Raw genomic sequence first — 19,058 nt, 5'->3', positions numbered from 1 at the left:
ATTTCTTCTTCTCATTTGTCTCTCGGTCATCCTGGATCTCTCGACCTTATAAATAAGTTTGTGTCTCTCCCTCGTCAAGACGCAACATACCCCTTCGTTGAGCACTCTAAAACCATGACTGATCGCTCTCCACCCCACGTGTCCATTTTTTTGGAAATCAAAATATGGAGCTTCGAATCTATAAATCAATCATTCCGGTTTTATTATTTATGTACATTATTTTCCTCACAATAAGCTTAATATTTAATTTGCAAATGAATACAATAAAAATAATTTGTTTATGTCTTAACATGGTGCTAAAATGACCGTCTTCATGCTTATACCATAATAATTAATATCTATAGGTGTCATTGAAGCCATAAAATTTATTTATAGAAAGTTTTCGCACCTCTTCTTCAAAAAGGATGATAAAATAATTATTGATTATTATTATTATAAGAAAGAGGTGTGAAAATTGTAATTAGATCAATTTATCATAGATTTATTTTGTATGTTTAACGTACGTAATGGCCTACAATCATAATAGTTTGTAAATACAATTAACTATTAATAGAAGTTAAAAGTTTAAGAATGGATTATATATGATGCAAGTCATTTATGATTTTATTCATTTGACAAATTGTATCAATTAAGCCCTTCATCTCCTCCAACGTTTCAGACTTGCTGACGGCGTAGATAGTGGTCTTGCAGACGCCCATCGGTTTGGAGTGCGCCAATAGAAATTTGTTCATCACGTTCAAGAGTCATTTTCTCGACTTGTACATAAGCTAGAGAGCTCATGTTTGCCTTGTTTTGTAACAAATTGTGTATGCTTGAATATATCGAAATATGAAATGATTTCAATCACTCAACCTTCGTTAATTATTGAATTAGTAAGGATTCAGATTTCAATAGACCACCTGGTATTAATACCATTCAAATTTAAAGACATTAAGGGATACAAATTGACAAATTAATAAAAGCATAAATTACTTATAGTTTTTATCATTTTTTAACAAGATATATGATTTTTTATTTTTATAGTAAAAAGATAAGTATTATATAAAATAATTTTGTAGCATTCTATGTGTTCCTCAGTTCTAATATTGAAAAAAGAAGAGTCCAAGGAATCTAAAGAAAAAACAAAGGAACGACTATATAGGAAACCAGTTAATTAAATTAACTAAACCTTGATTAAAAATGGTTAAATATATTAATATATTCCTAAATAAGACATTATCAAAATAAATACATGATTGATTATAATGTTTTTAATACTTTAGGAGCATACTCAAAAGAATTGGCAATAAAATGTAGATTAAAAGAAATAAAAAGTACTTTTATAAATCTTTGGGGTGTATATTATCCTAGTTCAACAACAGAGGGTTAAAAAAATCTGTAACGAAAAGATCCCTTTTATTATTGATTTTTTTAAAACTTTTTATTATGGCTATGACTGGAGATGTTATAATTGTCGAATTCCTTTTGAAGCATACATTAAATATATGTATATATATATATATATATATGATGGTAACTAGCAAAACATTAGTGCTTTTATAAATTATTCGTCCATATTCAAATAATTCAAAGGTATTAGAGACATAAACAATAGTTTATTTAATTATCTCTGTCAGCAGAAATGTAGTCTTTCAATGTTACCAAAGTATAATTCTTCTTTTTTATCCAAACTTTGGAGGATTTCGACATCTTGAGTTATCATGTAGCCCTAACACCAATTTATTCATTATCATAACAAAATTCTTGAATAGATAATTATTTTTTTAAACTGAAACTATCGTTAAACTACGTTTAAATGAGTCAAAATGCACTTTCAAAAAAATAAATTTATACCAAAATTTTACTTATGACACAAAGATCTTTATTAAAAACTTTACCAATGACGTTCAAATTGACGGAAAGTCTAAAAAAGAACAGTTTTGACGGTTCTTTTTATATATTAAAAACTTTATCAAAAACCATTAAAATCGACAGAAAGTCTCAAAAAAGACTGCCTTGTTGGTTTGAATTAAGATGTTCTTCTAATATCTCAAACTTATAATTCAGTTTTTGTAATAAAACTACTTTTTCTTCAATCTTCATGAAAAATGCTATGGAAACATTGATAATGGCTTACTCATTTCCCGGAAAATTGTTCTTGACTGAGATTACGGGATACCAATTTTTCCATTAAAGGATCAAGGGTATAAATACTGTGAAATTTAAGTAATTTATTATATATTTTATTAAGAAAACAAGGACTCTTCGTCTTTTATGAGCACACACATGAATATTCAATTAGGTATTTTGAATATAACTGAATGTTGGGGAAGAAAGAAGTTTACTTATCTGGAGTTAAATAATAATGCCAACAGATAAGGAAAAGAAAACTCATTCTTCAGATTACCAATTCAAAAAAAAAAAAAAAAAAAAAAAAAAATGGACCGGCTAAAAAATTCAAAAGATTTAAAGCTCTATTTATGTGCATGCTTAAATATCATTTATTAATTTGTCAAGAGAGGGTCTTAAAGTCTAGAGCCCGTCATTCCTTCCTTCGTTGATTTCTAATCAAGAGTCTGTGTTAAAAAAATGACCGTTTAGAGCAGGTTGATAAATCAACCCTTGTAGTAGATATGCCATAATTTGTGTGGTTGCTGGCAGGGACTTGAAGGAACACGTTAAATATATAATTTTTATACTTTGGGTCCTCAACTATCGAGTCACGAAGAACTTTCCATTTTGCATTTTTTTTAAATTGATTAATTACACTATGCAACAAAATGAAGGTTTTGGAGCGTCCGCAGGCTGAAATCCATATTTGATTATTGTTATCAAAGCCATGGAACACGAAAATGACCATTATAATTGATAACAACATTTTAGCTTTTGAAAAATGAATTATGTATTACATTATCTTGATTACAATTAATACAAAAATGTATATAACCACTAAAAAAAGTTTTAATTTTTCTTCAAGTGTTTTATATCATAACTGAAGTTATTAGAATAGACCATATATTTCAATTAAAAAAAAAAAGCCTTTAAAAAAGGTCGAATTTGATTGATTTTTGGACAATTTATTTTTTACGCTTTATTAAAAAAATTAACTTAATAAGGTGGTTAGGTTGCGTTGAATATATATTATAATAATATCTCAAGAATTTTTTTTTACTTACTAACTATTTAATTAATAATTTATTATTACTCAACCACTTATTAATTACATAGTTACTTATATACTAATAAGAGATCAAAACAATTTCCCCAGAATATCATTTTAATCAATATTAAAGAAAATCGACAATGCTGTTAGCCTGCCTATATCATTACTAGATATGGAGTGGATTTTGCGTTTGTTTCCTTCATTTTACAGCTACTCACAGCTAATTTAATGAAATCTCAAGACAGTAAAGCTCCTGTCCTCCCAAATAAGTAAATTTTTTTCGAAAAAAAATTAAAAAAGTAAATTTCAAAAAGTAAATTTTTTTACAAATTTTTTCGACAAATCCATAACCATTTACAAAAAATATCAAATTTTAAGGAAAAAATATTCAAAAATCCACAATTGTTAACAAAAAATTAAATTTTTGGCAAAAAAATTTGACAAATTAAATTAACTTTTAAATATTAAATTTTCCAGTTCAAAGCAAAAATTACTTCAACCAGCCCCCCCTCTCCGGACACCCCTGTATACAGGATCTTGATGAAGTCCAGCCTATTGCAATGGCAGTACACAAACAAAATTTCTCCTTTTCTTGATTTTGTTCGAGATTGTTTTTATGTTGGAGCAGCGCATATTCTAATGTAATGTTTTGTGAGTTATACACATGGCAGTAGAGTTGCGTTATTTTTGAACTTTGGACTTTGTTAAAAATGCTTTTGCTATATCCCGAGTCATCAGAAATATATCGAAATCAAGTTTATCTACGACTGAACTTTGAACCACTTTATTTTCTAAATATTATTCTTACCTACAAAGAAACACTCATAAATCATGTCAGGGTATTTATATAGAATGCAACATACATGAATTTATTGAGCTTTCGAGAAAGAAAGGCATAATAATATAAATTTGAATGACTTAAAATCCGTATCAGATCCCTATACTTATGGTAAATATTTAATATCCTTTAATAAATAAAAATGGACATTGAATAATCATAATTATGAAATGAAAAGGAAGAACAATTACATGCAAAATTGATTGCAATTTGTTGGAATGGGGGCAACATCCTTAGTTACTTATAGAAGTTTTGTAAACAAGGCAACAGGGAGTGACACCTCCTTGCGGCAAAATAATGCATCTCTCTCAACGATAATATTATTTAATATGAAATATAGTTGTATGATGCTCCCATCGAGTGCTCTGGGAAAATGCATTTGAATTTTGTTAATAAAAGTATATTCAGAGCATAAATCACATAGTATATTTTATTTTAGATATATGGCAACCTTGTTTTCTTCAACAAAGAGAAAAATGCAAAAAATCCCTTAGTAGTTGACCAATATATCCCAAAATTTGAATTAGAATTATTTGGTCATTGTTGGTAAATAATAATCGGCAGAAAAATCCACAGCTTACTACAAAATACTGAGTGAGTTTTGTGAATGTGAGGTAACGCCGTGTTCATAACATAACAAATCAACCAATCAACATTCAGAAAAACAGCACTGATAAGGGTGGGGGCAGAAACGCCGACAGTTGATAAACAAAATACAGTGTACATACATATAAAAACGCCGTGATTTTGTGTAACCAGGACTTATGGATCTTTCGTTGTTGTTTTTAATCATCAGGACTCTTCTCATCTCAATGCCCGGTCTTTATCAAATATTTACTTGTGAAAAACTCCCGAAAACAATAAAAAAAAATAATGTAGAGATAATTATTTCTATTTAAAAGATAAGGTTTTGACAGAGTAATCATTAGCAATTCTTCACTTGAAACGAAGTCTTCAAACACTAAGGATCCTTTTAAGAAGCTAAGGTAAACATTGTCTGTACCGGACTTGCTTCTAAAGTGTATAATACTTTGGTATATGCAATTAGTTGTACATTCGTGGATTAATCGTATTTCCTTTCCTTTTCCTTCTTCATTGTATTTAGATTAATCAATTTATCTATTTAAATTGAAAAAAAAAAAAACCTACATAATCATAATGATTGCCAGATTTTCTGTCCAATTATGAATATGAAAAACTTTTTTTTTTTTCAAAAAAGTTGTGGATCTTATCACCATGGATCCAAAAATGAATTAATGTTTGATGATTATGTGTATTTTAAGATTGGATCATCAAATACATCAAGGTAAGTCATAAAAAAGCTTTAATAATTAATTTTAAATTATTATCTATAAAAATTATATATATTTTTTTTAAATTCAGCCATGTTCTAAAATATTAAGAAACAATTTATGAGTGTAGACTACTTTAAGTATTTGCAATCAAGCCGAATTATAAGTGATAACTAAGCTTGCTCTTATTTTGGCGAGAGCGTGTTGGCCATTTCCTTTTTTTTTTTTTTTTTTTAGAAAACGGCCCCCAGGCTATAGCACTTTTCCTCTAAAGCCGGGTTTGTATATCGACTTGGTGGTTCTATCAGTTCTTTTTCTTGAACCACTAAAACCGGAACTGACAAACTCAAATCGAGACGGGATAATATTGCTTATCAATCTCAGTTAAATAAATTTTAATAGATGTCTTTTCTCAATGCTAAGGTCATCAAGTAATGTCAACAAAAGAAAAGGTCATAACAAGTGGTTGTAGTCCCAAATATTTATGCAAAATTTATTGCCCCCAAAAAATTATAAGCGGGGCAAATAAAAATGGAAGCGATAGAATCGTAGTAGGCCAGCCTTAGCTTTTGCGGAGCCCTAAGCAAAACGGATTGCTCGATGTTTAAATCTTAACTTGGGTAGGGATAATGATACTTATGAAATAATTAAAGATATAGCCGGCTTTAGCATTAAGAACGCTTTTTTGTTTTTCCCCTTTTTTTAGACAATTTTTTCACTTGTTTATAACATTTAATGCTTTTCTTCTCTTCCAATGACATTTAAAAAACAAAACAATAGCAATATTTTTGGTGATTCCAGTGACCTTAGGCCCACCCTGAACCTGAAACGGGTACAACTTATTTACTTGCAAATTATCCTTGAAGTTGCATATAAAATCTCCTTTAGTTATATAAAGTGAACATTTAGAGATGGTAGTTTTTTTAAGCCCGTTTTACCTTGAATTTGTTCTGTCAGACAAGTTATATAACTAATTTTTAGTATGTACTAGTTGCATATGAGCCTTTTTGGAGGTAATCAGTGCGGTGCCTACATAGACTGTTTTTGAGGGGAAAACTTTAAGCTTTGGGTAGCAGAACACAAAATACTTGGGGATAAAAGCGGGCCCCAACAAATTTAAATACTCAAAAGCTTAGTAAAGACTTGATTATACTTACTTGATGTTAAAATGACTTTAAAAAATTAATTAAAAAGCACCTGATTTGTTTACACTTATGGCAACACTTCTAATTGGTTTAAATGTTGTTGACATAGCATTTATTAAATTTATTGGTTAAGATAATTGCAATTATGTTTACTCGTCGGGGTGGGGGATTTAAAAAAAGAAAGAAAGATCATTAGCGGGCGATTTTCCCTCTACCTACGAAATTTGTCACCTTTGCTAATGAGGATATTTATATTCCAGCCATCCGTAAAATACAATCATTCCGAAAACAGAGGATATCCCAATAACATATATTTAGCTAAAGACTCACAGTTCAAATATAAGAAAATATGGATGATTATAACTCTGACCTTCAATCCCTATGGGCAACCATCCCTGAGGACGCTATCTTATCTGGTCCATCATGGCTGACGAATGATAATCGCGATCCTTTCATATCCTCAACGTGGAATGATGAAGAGGATTACAGCTGTCCTTCCAAAAGAGCTCGGAGATCTACTGAAGAAAGCTTCACGTCCTCTGTTTTATCTCCTCCGTTTACACCTCAAAATCAGGATCTTGATTTTGTTCATCTAAACAGGAACAATAGCAATGGTATAAACAAGGAGGACAGCATATTATTTCCCCTTGATACGGAAGATCTCATGAATGAAATCCTCAAAGACATAAACAAGACCTCATTAACTAATAAAAATGAAGGTAACCAAAGTGTGGATCTCCCAGTGTTGAGTCCACCCACTTTTTCCTTAGAATCTCACCATCTACCTTTTGATGAGTCCCTTCTCTCCAATGATGACGACTCCTTGGACCAATTTAATAATCTTCAGCCACTGTATAACACGTCAACATCTGATGAACACATTTCATCTACCTCAAACGATGTTAATGAACCTCAAACTAATAATGAATCATTGGAATCTCTTTTTAACTCTTTAACTGCTGAATCAACCCCTGAATCCACTCAAGTACCCTCTACACCAACTTTTATGGTCGAAGTACTCCCTACTCAAGAAATTAGCAATGTTTCTGAAACCAGTATCAGAGATAATGAGCCAATGGTGATAATTAATTTTGACCCTCAAAGGCCTTCTGTAGTTCAAGCTACTTTTGATCTCTCGGATGCACTCCAGTATCCTATAGCGAGTTCCTCAAGCAGTGATCCACTTCCATCTCCAATAACATCCCCCAAAGTTTCTTCCAGCTACACTCCACCTCCAATGAATGAATTATTCGTTTCTACTATCGATGGTAAAGGACAAGAGCGATACAGTTGCCTTTCATGTAGAGATGTTCTACGAAATTACAAGGAGGCTACGAAGCACTTTCGTAATAAGCATGCAATATACGAATGCCAATATTGCCCCAGCTCCCACTTTATTGGTTACTTCCGAATGAATGCACACACCAAAAAGATGCATAAAAAGCCCACAACCGTCAGCTGTCAATGTGGTCGGGGATTCTCCTCAGAGAAAGGCCTCAATAAACATAAGCTTAATTGTCCAGCATATCAGGAACACATGACTAAACTACGCTCCACACTCAAGCCTACCTATCAGTTCCTCAGTTAGTGAAGGTTTCGAGATGTCTTCAACTAAGATCATAATTGTATAATTGTGAATGAATCTCTTCTATATTCTTTCAGTATTTTTTTTCCTTCTGATAACTTTGTTCTAAATTCATTTTACTGAATTTACCAAATTGTTGTATTAGATGAGTTGCATAATTTTTTGGGTCGTGTAATTACAAACCCTGCGAAACAATGTTATCTCTATATATCTTTATTTATTTAATTTGTCAATATTTTATGGTTAATTTATTTTAGTGTATTTTTATTAAGTATTATTATACCATTTATATGTGTCCAAAAAATTCCAAAAACAATAAAAAGTATCTAAAACCATTCTGTGTTTTTTTATTATTCCCATATATTTCATAAATTTAATTCGGCATTCAATTTTACGAGGCTTACTTACTACATCAAAATATGAAAAAAGTTGCATATGAAATCATGGACCTAGGTGTATGATCATTTTGGATTACAAATCATAATGGTATCCCAGGGTTTGCAAAATTTCAAAATACCTAGTAGCCCTCAAAGCATGCAGTCTTCAAGTTTTGGTAGTTCAAAATGAAAGGAACGATGACATTTTTTAAAATACAAATGAACTCATATACATACATATAAACCCAATGTACATTTTGGGAACTTTTATTAAACAAGAACAAGTTCAAAAAAATGAATTATATTCTTGCAAATTAGAAAATGTCAGTTGTTGCTCTTGAGGGAAGAGTCTTATTATCTTCCTACATTTCCTCTTGATCCAGAGTCTCTTTTTTGATATTTGTTCGTTAGCCAAATAGCCAAGGAATGGAACATTTTAGTAGCCAAAATTTAAGAGTACGTAGCCAAGACTTTAGTCATTTTGCAAGCCTATTAACCCCAGGGCAAAACTTCCTCAACACCGTCAGTTGATGTCTCTACTCCTGTTACGACTTGAGACAGCGAGAAAGTATAGTTGAAATTCAAGGATAGAAACAACTAAGTAATAAGGAAATAACTTCGCTAAGTACAACGAAGCAACACTAAAAATAGGAAAGAATAGTAGGAAGAGAGGTGCGTATTCAATCGATCATAATTGCTCGAATAAGTTTCCAAGTAGGACTAGATAATCATTTTGGAGTTTGTGCGGTATATTTCTATTCATGTATATTTATGGTATTTGTATGTTTTATGAGATAATGGATAAGCAAAGTAGATAATCCCGTAGAGAAAAACGCGTGCAAGGAGAAGGGGAGAAAAACTTATGGTACCATTGTTTAAAATACTGATGTGATTATCAGCTGCCTGCTTTGTTATGATTTTGGAGGGTATAACGAAAGTATGTATTAGCAAAATGTTTAATGAAAATATACTACATATAATTGACTTAGACGTTTTTTATCCGTTACAGTAGATTTGAAAACGTCACACTCCATGAAATTGGAATTCATTATGAACCATATTCTCAGAATAATAAGTAATGAAACGACAAATTAGAGTATTTCGAAATATATTTGAAGTTCCAAGTTTAAAAAGAAGGCTTAAATTGAATATAGTCTACATACTGAAAAATAAACCATCATACATTTATGTTAAGTATACAAAATTAATCAATTAAAATTATAATAATTAATAATAACAATAAATTATAAATACAAAATATTGAAATAATAGGTTGATCCGAATGATATTTTCTTATTCTGACATTGGAATTCAGTTAAATATGTCATCATTTTAGGTTGCAAAACACAAGCCAGACGTGGAGTTTAATCAAAAAGATCATCATCCATTTTTCTTCATGTGGAAATTGCTATATACAATTGTGCACAGGATAAATATATCTCTACCAATGAGATCTCAATAATTATTAATAATAAAGTAAATGTCAAAATCATAAAATTGGACAATAAATATACTTATAAAAAAATGTCGTAAAGATTCTGAGCAAAAGCTAATGACGGCGATATTACTCTTTATTAAGAGCATCAAAAAAGATTTTTCCCCGTTATTTATGCTTATATAACAACATACTATTATCATGAAGGATACACACAATTGCTAATTATAATGCTACACCCAGTGCAACTACCCCCGTTGTTATGTCCAAGTCTTTAAGTGAAGAAACTTGTGTCAGACAAACTAGTTGCGAACCATCTGAAGCTACTACCCCCCTTGTTGTGACAATTTAAGCAGTTGTTTTTGACCTTTAATGAGTTGTGTATCATAATTCTTGTTATTTTTAGCTAAAATAGAATCATATTTTATGGTTAGATTTAAAAAAAATTAATACTTATTGTTAGATGGTACAAAATTCAGAGTTCCATTTCGAAATTAGTAAATATTTTATACTTTTTAATGATAACTTCGATCGTAATTTGGCGTGGATGACTCAAAACATGCTGAAAATTATCTCAACTTCACAATTTACAATTGGGGTGTTTCTATAAATGACATAATTACCAACATCCTTGATTAATTTAAAGAGTGCTCCTCGGGATGGGACAGGTTTACCCATATATTTCTCCCTAAATTTTTTGAACGTAGAATGAAGAGCAATGGGTAAGGGTATATTACATTCAATAAACATCTTTGTGAGACCAGAGTTAATGTCTGACTTGATGTATTCATCATTAACTTGATTTTTTAGATGAATATCCATGCTCTTGATATGAGATGAGGATAATGAGAGGAGTTTAATTCTATACGTGGGATTAAAGGCACATTTATATCGACAAATCTGACAAGCCATCTGTTTCTCGTCCGGTAAGTATTTCCAAATTCCTGGGCCTCCATTTCCAGAAATCCAGACCGATGATGACGTTATTTTAGGCATTTTATTTAGGTCTCTATCGACTATCAGTATCTAATATTATATTAATAATAAAGGCGGGAATTGCTAACGTTCTTGATAGAGGAAGATGTTCATTATTTTAGGCAATGGACAATGATACCATAAGTATTTCTTCACTCCTCCTTGTACGCTTTTGTATCCTTACCAAAATTATCAACCTTATGGGTAAGATAACATATAAGATAATCTCCATGGTACCTATTATGATCATCCTGTTATTATACTCTAATGGTTCATGACCTCATCATCCACCTAGGGGCATCTGCAGGGAGGGGACTGAAGGGGCTGTAGCCCCTCCACCAAATTGGAAAAACTAGCCCCCCCCCAAAAAAAATCAATTTATGAATTTGTTTTCCTAAAAACAGGTCATTAGGAAAAAAAAATTCAAATTTTCTTTATAAAAAAAGGTCATTGAAATAAAAAAACTTTTTTTAAAGACTTTTTTTTGTAAAAAGAAGGTTAATCGAGGAAATTTTTTTAAAAGGTAAATCGTTCTGGAAAAAACCAAGCCCCCCAAAAAAAAAAAAATCCTGCAGACGCCACTGCCCCCTCGCCCCTTACTACTGTCACAGTATCCCATTTGGAGATAGCAAGAGAAGGTATGACGTATGAATAAACTCATACAATGTACCCCAAAATTATAAAATAAAGCAACTAAGTTACTGATGAGTAGGAAATTTTATGTTAGTACTAGTTTTGCCTGATCTACCTCCCTTCATACTTTACTCAAGCTATAAAACCAACTGTGTAAACGACAACAATATATTCAATTTTTATATCCCCTAACGAAAACATTTTTTGTCCACTAGAGGGCACTGAGTATACCCTGAATTAATCTATAAATGACTATGTAATACCCATGATTCATTTTAATTGAATTCAAAAGATGAATTTTGCAAAGGAAAATGTAAAATCCTTTGCAATCAAAGTTTTATACATTCAAAATTTAATATCTGAAGTTCAGTAAGTATATAATTTAGCACTTTTCGTGACCTATTTTGCCATTTTTAAAACATATTAACAACATATTTCGCTAGGAATGAATATAAGCACCTCAAGAGGAATAGCCTCTCACTTTTTGAAGACTATAACAGTGAAAGTTGTGTGGTTATGTTGCCATGAATATCACAAAGTCATTTTTATAAAACTGCCCCTCAACTTTGAAATACGTTGCGCAATGTTATTAGAACAAAGTTGAACAACAAAAAATCATGGGGAAAGAGCAGATTCATTACTATTATGTAATTGTTTTTCTTTCTGCTGACGTCATCGGGTACATTTGTGTGGGTAAATGAAAGCATAAAATGTAAAAAAAAATGTAGTCATTTAAATTTGTTTTTCCATTGATTGTTATATTTAGATTTTTTAAATTTTCTCCATCGTTATATTTTTGTATTTTGGGTCCCAAATACATTTTCCGTGTTGGACGTAATTTTTCAGTGATAACTGAAAAATCTTTGCTGACAAACCTTGTTATAATAACCTTGAGGTTAAGGAGACCCTGATGAAGGATGAATGAGAATGTGATGGTAAGTTATAACTTGAAGCAACGTAATCGTAAGCGTTTATTGCTGAATTTTTAAGTAGTCATGGAGTTACCTCGCTAACACAAAAATACCCTATGTAATTCGCTGTGAGCTGTCGATTCCCTCCTCGGACTTTATACGTCTGCCTATTTCATAATTTATTCTTTTGATAATTAAACAAAAATAGTAAGTTACGAATACTTATACTACGTTTCCTAAAGAACATGAATACAATTTCTTGTTGATCCCTCACCATCGCATAAATACATATATTGTCATTGGTAATTTATGTATTACTATGATTTTTTTTTACTATCATTTAGAAATACAAATTTCTAGCTACCCTTATAATAAAATTTTAAAATAGGCTATCAAAGAAATGTATATATTATGTACCTAATTCATTTAAAAAATTCTAAAGCAATAATGTGACAATGATAGTCTGGGAGTACTTGCGAAATAAATAGCAGTTGGTGTGATTGACTAATTTGCCTTACTACCAGATGATTTCGTGCCTTATTTTGTTTCTTTTGGGATAAAAGGCTGCGCGATACAATACCAATAACGACATATGTATCTTTTTAGAGGAGGGGTTGCGAGATACAATCAAAGTTGCGATGTGCTAAAGTTTAACTGAATCAATTGAATTGATATAAAAACATATAATCTACTTCCAATGACAATGCTTTTAGACATTTATCTAATCCCTGGTACATCTAAATAAATTAATATATCAGAATACTCCTTAAAATGAATCTAAACTCACTTTGTTATTTGAGTAATGGACAATCATTTAACATATAATTAATACAATCTGATCTATCATCTCTCACTAATATGTATATTGTAGGAAATATTAGTGAGAGTTTATTACAACATACAATATCTGTTTCCTATTGTTTGAATATATTTAGAGATGCTCCTTTTTAGTAGTATTTAGTACCCGCCTAATGTCGCAACTTTGTATATATCCAGGGACGGGTGTAACAGTTACAACAACTGAGTTTGATGCATAAATTAGACTAAAGGATTTTAACTTTTAAGTTGAATATTTAACTGTAATTCTTGTATTATAAAAATAGAAGGAGAAGTAGGCAAAAAGAGATGTTAGCCCCTCCCCAAAAATTAAGAATTTTTGCTTTTTACTTGAAAATTTAATATAATTTTACAAAAAAAAGTTCCAAAAAATTTATTATTCAAAAAATTTTCAAAAAAATTAAACTTTCTATTAATAACTATAAATTTTTGAAATTTCTCTCAAAAAAATTAATATATGAAATTTTTTAATTGAACTTTAATTTTAAAATTTAAAAAAAAATCAATATTTGAATTTTTTTCCATGTGAATTAATTTTTTGTGAAGAGCTGTGGAGTTTTGCATTTTTTTTACAGAAAATGTAATTTTCTTATGAATAACTGAGGATTTTTGAAATTAAAAAAAAAAATTAATATTTTAATTTTTTTTCCAAAAAAAAAATATTTTTCTGTAAAGAATACTACCTTTTTGCAATTTTTTTAAATTTAGTTTTTGTGAATAACTGTTGATTTTTGAAATTTTTTTTCGAAAAAATCAATTTTTCAAAAAAAAAAAAAAATCCCAAAACCAAGCCCCCCCCCGGCCCCTAAAAAAAAAAAATTATATATATATATATTCTTATGGACGCCCTTTTATATCTTATTACAATATAATTAATTTTGATACAATATTACAGATAACTGATGAGTATTATATATCTGCGAAATTCACTCTTCAGGGCCCTACTCTTGCTAACAAATATTTGCATTCTGTAAATATGTATAAAAAATAGAGTGCTGATGAATAAACAATATAAGAAAGTTGCAATAGCGGTACTGAGCAGAGCCGGTTTTATCGTGAGCTGTGCATTGGGCAAAGATAAAAGTACTAGGGTTTTTTATCTTTATAATTGACTTAAATTTCGAGTTTTGGTTTGTAAGAAAAACTATTTTGAATCATTTCCTAAAATAACTTGCTATGACCCTTTTTATGATAGAAGTTTTTGATACTGACCTTTCTTTTAGAAAATACATTTCTAAGTTTATTTTAAACAAACCTTTTTTTAGAAAAGATTTATTCATTTATAAAAAATTTTCTCTTTGCAAGGCCCCTATTTTTTATAATCCAGTACTTTTTTGTCATTTTTCGGAGTACCCCCGGCCTGCTTATCTTTGGTGTTTGTAGGCTAACACATCACTAGTATAAAGGAACCAGGCCCAACCGAGTTATACCTGACAAATACTCGATAGGTTTTGTAATTACTGGACAAGACATATTTCATGCAGCTGATTTCTTTATAGAGTGGCGGGAATATGTGCCAGTATGCTACGTAAAATCAGGTCAAAATTGACCTTTAGATATGACAATTTGGGGTACTCTGGTCTAGGGAGGCTTGTAATTACCAGCTGTATACTGAGTGATATAATCTCTCAAAACTCTTCAATGACTAAGCTGTCTGCAAAACAATGAAAAACTGACCGCATTATTAAATTCCTTTAAAAAACATTTTTTGTCCAATATCTCGTAGAAAAATTTGTCTAAAATGAGTGATTTATTGGCAAAATAATAAAGATTATATTACAGAATTGTAAGTTATATATATTTTGTGGCTATAGCCAGGGGCTCTTGCAATGACATCTGTCTTCCTTACAAAATAATAAAATAAAAAAAAAAGGATCCATCAAATCAAACAAACTACTTTGTTAGTTAGCACGTGCTCTCTTATTTCCATTTGCGGAAGAAGACGCTTCCTCCAGCGAAATTAATCAAGAGATCATTAATTAGCACCTTAGTATTGTGTGTTAGTCTTTGCCGAATTTGTTGCTCTGGCTGTGTGGAAAGTGAGGATCTCCCTCTGCATGGGGTACAAATTGATTACATTGAAAAGTTAGCAGCGTCATAACACCGCTTTATCTAAACGATTCGAGATAACATTACCTTAGTATTGATTGTTTTACTCAGTCATCTAACACTTTATTGTGAATACTTTTTTACGAACACAAAATGTTATTGTACATGATATGAGTATTTATATATTCATATTTTAATTCTAAATCATACCTTGATGGTCACGTGCTGATGGGTCTTCGCGTGAGCGAGACCCATAGCATAGGCACAATGTGCAAAGCAATTTTCTTTCTTTCCTTTTTTGAAATTTAAATTATATTTTATTATTGTGGTCTGGCTTTTAGCTCTAGTTGCACCTGTAGCGCTCCAACCATAGGGCCCAAGTGGACATTGACCCCTATACTTTTGTAGAATTTTTATATTAATATAAATGCAAAAATCTGTCTAGAAATAAAAATTTTAATGAAATTTTTTTTTCCATTCAAATGATTGTAAAACTGATTCATTTTTTATTTTATTTGTTCAAATTATGCTAAAATTTATACATTTTGTTCTATTATTTGTTCAAATTATGCTAAAATTTAATTATTTTTTATTTCATTTGTTAAAATTCTTCTAAATATTTTCCATAAAGATTTTGTCTCAAATTTGGCGTTGATAAGAAATACAAAAATATTATCTCAAAATCATACAAAAAGGTACACCCTGATGACGTCATCATTATATAACTCCCCCTCCCCCACTTTTAAACATACCGGTGTATCAGTGAGTTGCAAGCTTAAATTTAAGACCGCTTAAATTTATTTACAACATAAGTACTTTGTTTAAATTTAGTGTCAAGATACTTCAACTGGGCCATGGTGTTTTTGACGAGAGATGATCGACAAAAGTAGCGTCGGAACCATGGTGGAATAAAATAAATAAAAATTCTTGTTAACTAAAAAGTTTTAAATGTCACGATTTTTGGAAACAAAAAAATGTTTCATTATTTTTAATAAAATGTGTTTTGTTAAAATTAAGTATTTTCACAAAATTTTAATTCTTTTAAATGAAATAGTTTTTTGTTAAATTTGGCAAGTGTAAAAAAAAAAATATATATATCAAAATTGTCAACATGATATAATTTGCCCCTTAAAGTTGCAAATACATTCTGGCACTGGTGATAAACGATTAATTTGCAATGGTGGATAGTGTAAAAATAATGTATACAAATATTTCTTTTTTCAGAGCCTGCTCGAGATAATCTCTTCTCTGCGTGTTCACCTCATCCATGGAACTCTAGATACATTAAAGAAAAGTGGAATTGTTTCTTTTATTAATACTAGAGTAAGTTTGACTGGGACATTAAGAAATTAAACTCTTCTGCTTTTATTGAAGGAGATTATTAGGTTTAGACAAGAAACAATATTATAGTTGAACTATCGTTCGCTCCTTTTCATATTTTTGTCATTAATCATTTGTCTTATTCTCTTTTTGTCTTTTTCCCTAAACCTTATGATCTCCTTTTAAAAAAGTGTGCAAAGATACATACCAATATGCAGCAAGAATAATTCTTAAAATTTTAAGGTCCTTATTGTTTGTCTACCATGAAGTAGTCGTTTGTTTGTCAAAACATTCGTTTTTAGAAATTAAATATTTTAAGGCTGCCGTGCCTACTGGGACTCCATGACAGAGGACTATATTGGCAGCGGGTGCCAGGCCTTCTACTACTGCCTGGAAGACATCATTGCCACTAGGGACGGCTACATCAATGATTAAGAGAGCACAGACATATATATACTTCCATGTATTTAGAATTCCATGACTAACCCAGTGTTCTGTTTAGCTAATTTAGGTTGGGTCCACCGGTTTTTCTTTTTATGTTTTTGTTGTTTTATCCTAAAAGAGGATAAAAACACTGAGGATTTGTTACGGAGTTAAAAGTGTAAGTCCTTCTTGGACTCAGAGAAGAATTAAGGATCGATATCGGAGAAAAATACTTCCCACTTCTCTTGTTTATTTCTTATCCTCCTCATCCCTTGTCACAGGTAATTGAAGCTGATCTTGTCCAAAACATTCTTCAAATTGTCAGGGTTACCATTTTGATATTGTATTTCTTTTTTAACCTATTTTGTAGAACTATAAATATGGATTAACAACAACCAACACTCAGGGACTAATTATCTATTATAGTTAACCTAACATATTTAAGCGTATTTTTTTGTTGTAAAAATGGTAGAAATATTCATCTTCATCTCACTAATTAGATTTTTTAAAGGTATCATTTCAGTATCAGTGTATGATACAATTGAGAATACATAAGAAATCATTGAAGGTGAAATATAGAAGAAAGATTGAAAATTGGTGCTCTAGCATTTCTTAATATTTTTATGAAATCCAGATATCATGCAGCTTCGTTAGTTAGTTTACTTTTTTTTAGTAAGTTATTTTCTGTATTTTAACGAAAAGTAGTGTATCAAAAACCATTCTTAAAATATATATTCTATATTACCTAATTCTAAAGAGCAATATTGATATTTGAATTATACCAAATTAATACAGTGTGCGATGTAAAATTGGAGTTGACTTTAAATCAATCTGGATTACTTAATATGCCGAATATTTTAAAATATTAGGTTGCGTTATTAAAAGAAGGGATTATTCCGCCAAAATATCAGTAAAAATACTTTAAAAAATCAACAGTTGTCTGCATAGCGGCAAAAAGGCAAAGGGTGCCTAATTTGCTCCATGCTAAAGTGAGTATCGACGAGATGATGAAGAAGGCCTAAAGGTTCTCCTGGAGTCTTTTTTACAAGATTGAAAGTACGGTAGCTTCAAGTCAGAGCCATAAGAGGCCCCCTGGCAGCGGTAGACGCCGGTAAATTAGGATCATGAATAACGTGAACACTGCGGCCAAGTCGATGAGGCAGCATGCCAAGGCTCAAAATATCTTTGATTGGTCTGTGATGAATTATGTGAAGGATTTGGAAAATGCCTCTTATATAAGACGATATCGGAAACTGCTTTCAATAGAAACCCAGGCCAACCTGTTCAAGAGAGGCTCGAAATTGGCGACTTAGTTAAAGTATAATAGGACTGTTCCCCCTCGACTATGCCATTTTGATACTCTCACCGAAATTTTGATGACCTCAAGACATCCATCGAGCATTTATGCCAGAGGCCTTTATCAATAAGTGCTGCAGTGTCTTTAAATTCATGTTGGGAATGCCACGGTAGCAGCTTAAGGAAAGCATGTTAAAAAATAGAAAGATTTATCAATAAAGAGGTCTGTTATAAAGCCTCAATGTTGAACTCCTTTTCATTCTTGGAAAAATCCGACTTGTTTGTAATAAAAAAGTCCACAATTTTACCTCCCACACTATAAGTACTGAATATTGTTATAAAATGGCTGGATTTTTTTTTTTTTTTTTGGGGGGGGGGGGGCATTTATTAGGGACGAGAAAAATATTTATATAAAAATATCTGATTGTCTACACTATATAAATTTATAATGATTTAGTAACATACTTTAAATACATATTAGTGTTTGATAGATGTATAACAAAGCTAGACCTTAAAGAGATAATTTTTTGATCTATACATTATACACTATGCAACAAAATGAAGGTCCTTGAATGCCCACAAGCAGATTTACGTACAGTTTATCAACAATTATTTCACAAAATGCCTTCCTTCTGAAGCCACCATGACTTTTAGTCTGTACCTGAAGGCCTTGCGCACCTTGATAACGTAGTCACTGGACATATCAGCTCACACCTTCTCAATGGATGACTTCAGGGAATCAACATTGGGGTGGGGGTACTGTGCTAAAGTCTCATATTCCATTGGCAAGTATTGTGTTG

The 19,058-nt window shown here is 30.9% G+C and overlaps 1 protein-coding gene across 1 annotated transcript; it reads left to right on the top strand.

Annotated features, from left to right (window-relative positions):
- The first annotated feature begins 4,941 nt into the window (after window positions 1-4,941).
- Window positions 4,942-8,331, top strand: LOC121125733 (uncharacterized). The gene is made up of 2 exons (XM_040720932.2): window positions 4,942-5,286; window positions 6,678-8,331. The coding sequence occupies exon 2, from the start codon at window positions 6,767-6,769 to the stop codon at window positions 8,003-8,005; it is 1,239 nt and encodes a 412-aa protein (XP_040576866.1). The 5' UTR covers window positions 4,942-5,286; window positions 6,678-6,766; the 3' UTR covers window positions 8,006-8,331.
- Window positions 8,332-19,058: the final 10,727 nt, after the last annotated feature.

Source organism: Lepeophtheirus salmonis, chromosome 10, assembly GCF_016086655.4.
Source record: "Lepeophtheirus salmonis chromosome 10, UVic_Lsal_1.4, whole genome shotgun sequence".
NCBI classification, from domain to species: Eukaryota; Metazoa; Arthropoda; class Copepoda; order Siphonostomatoida; family Caligidae; genus Lepeophtheirus; species Lepeophtheirus salmonis.
The sequence above is the reverse complement of the archived record's forward strand: the minus strand, read 5'-3'. Positions and strand labels throughout refer to the sequence as shown.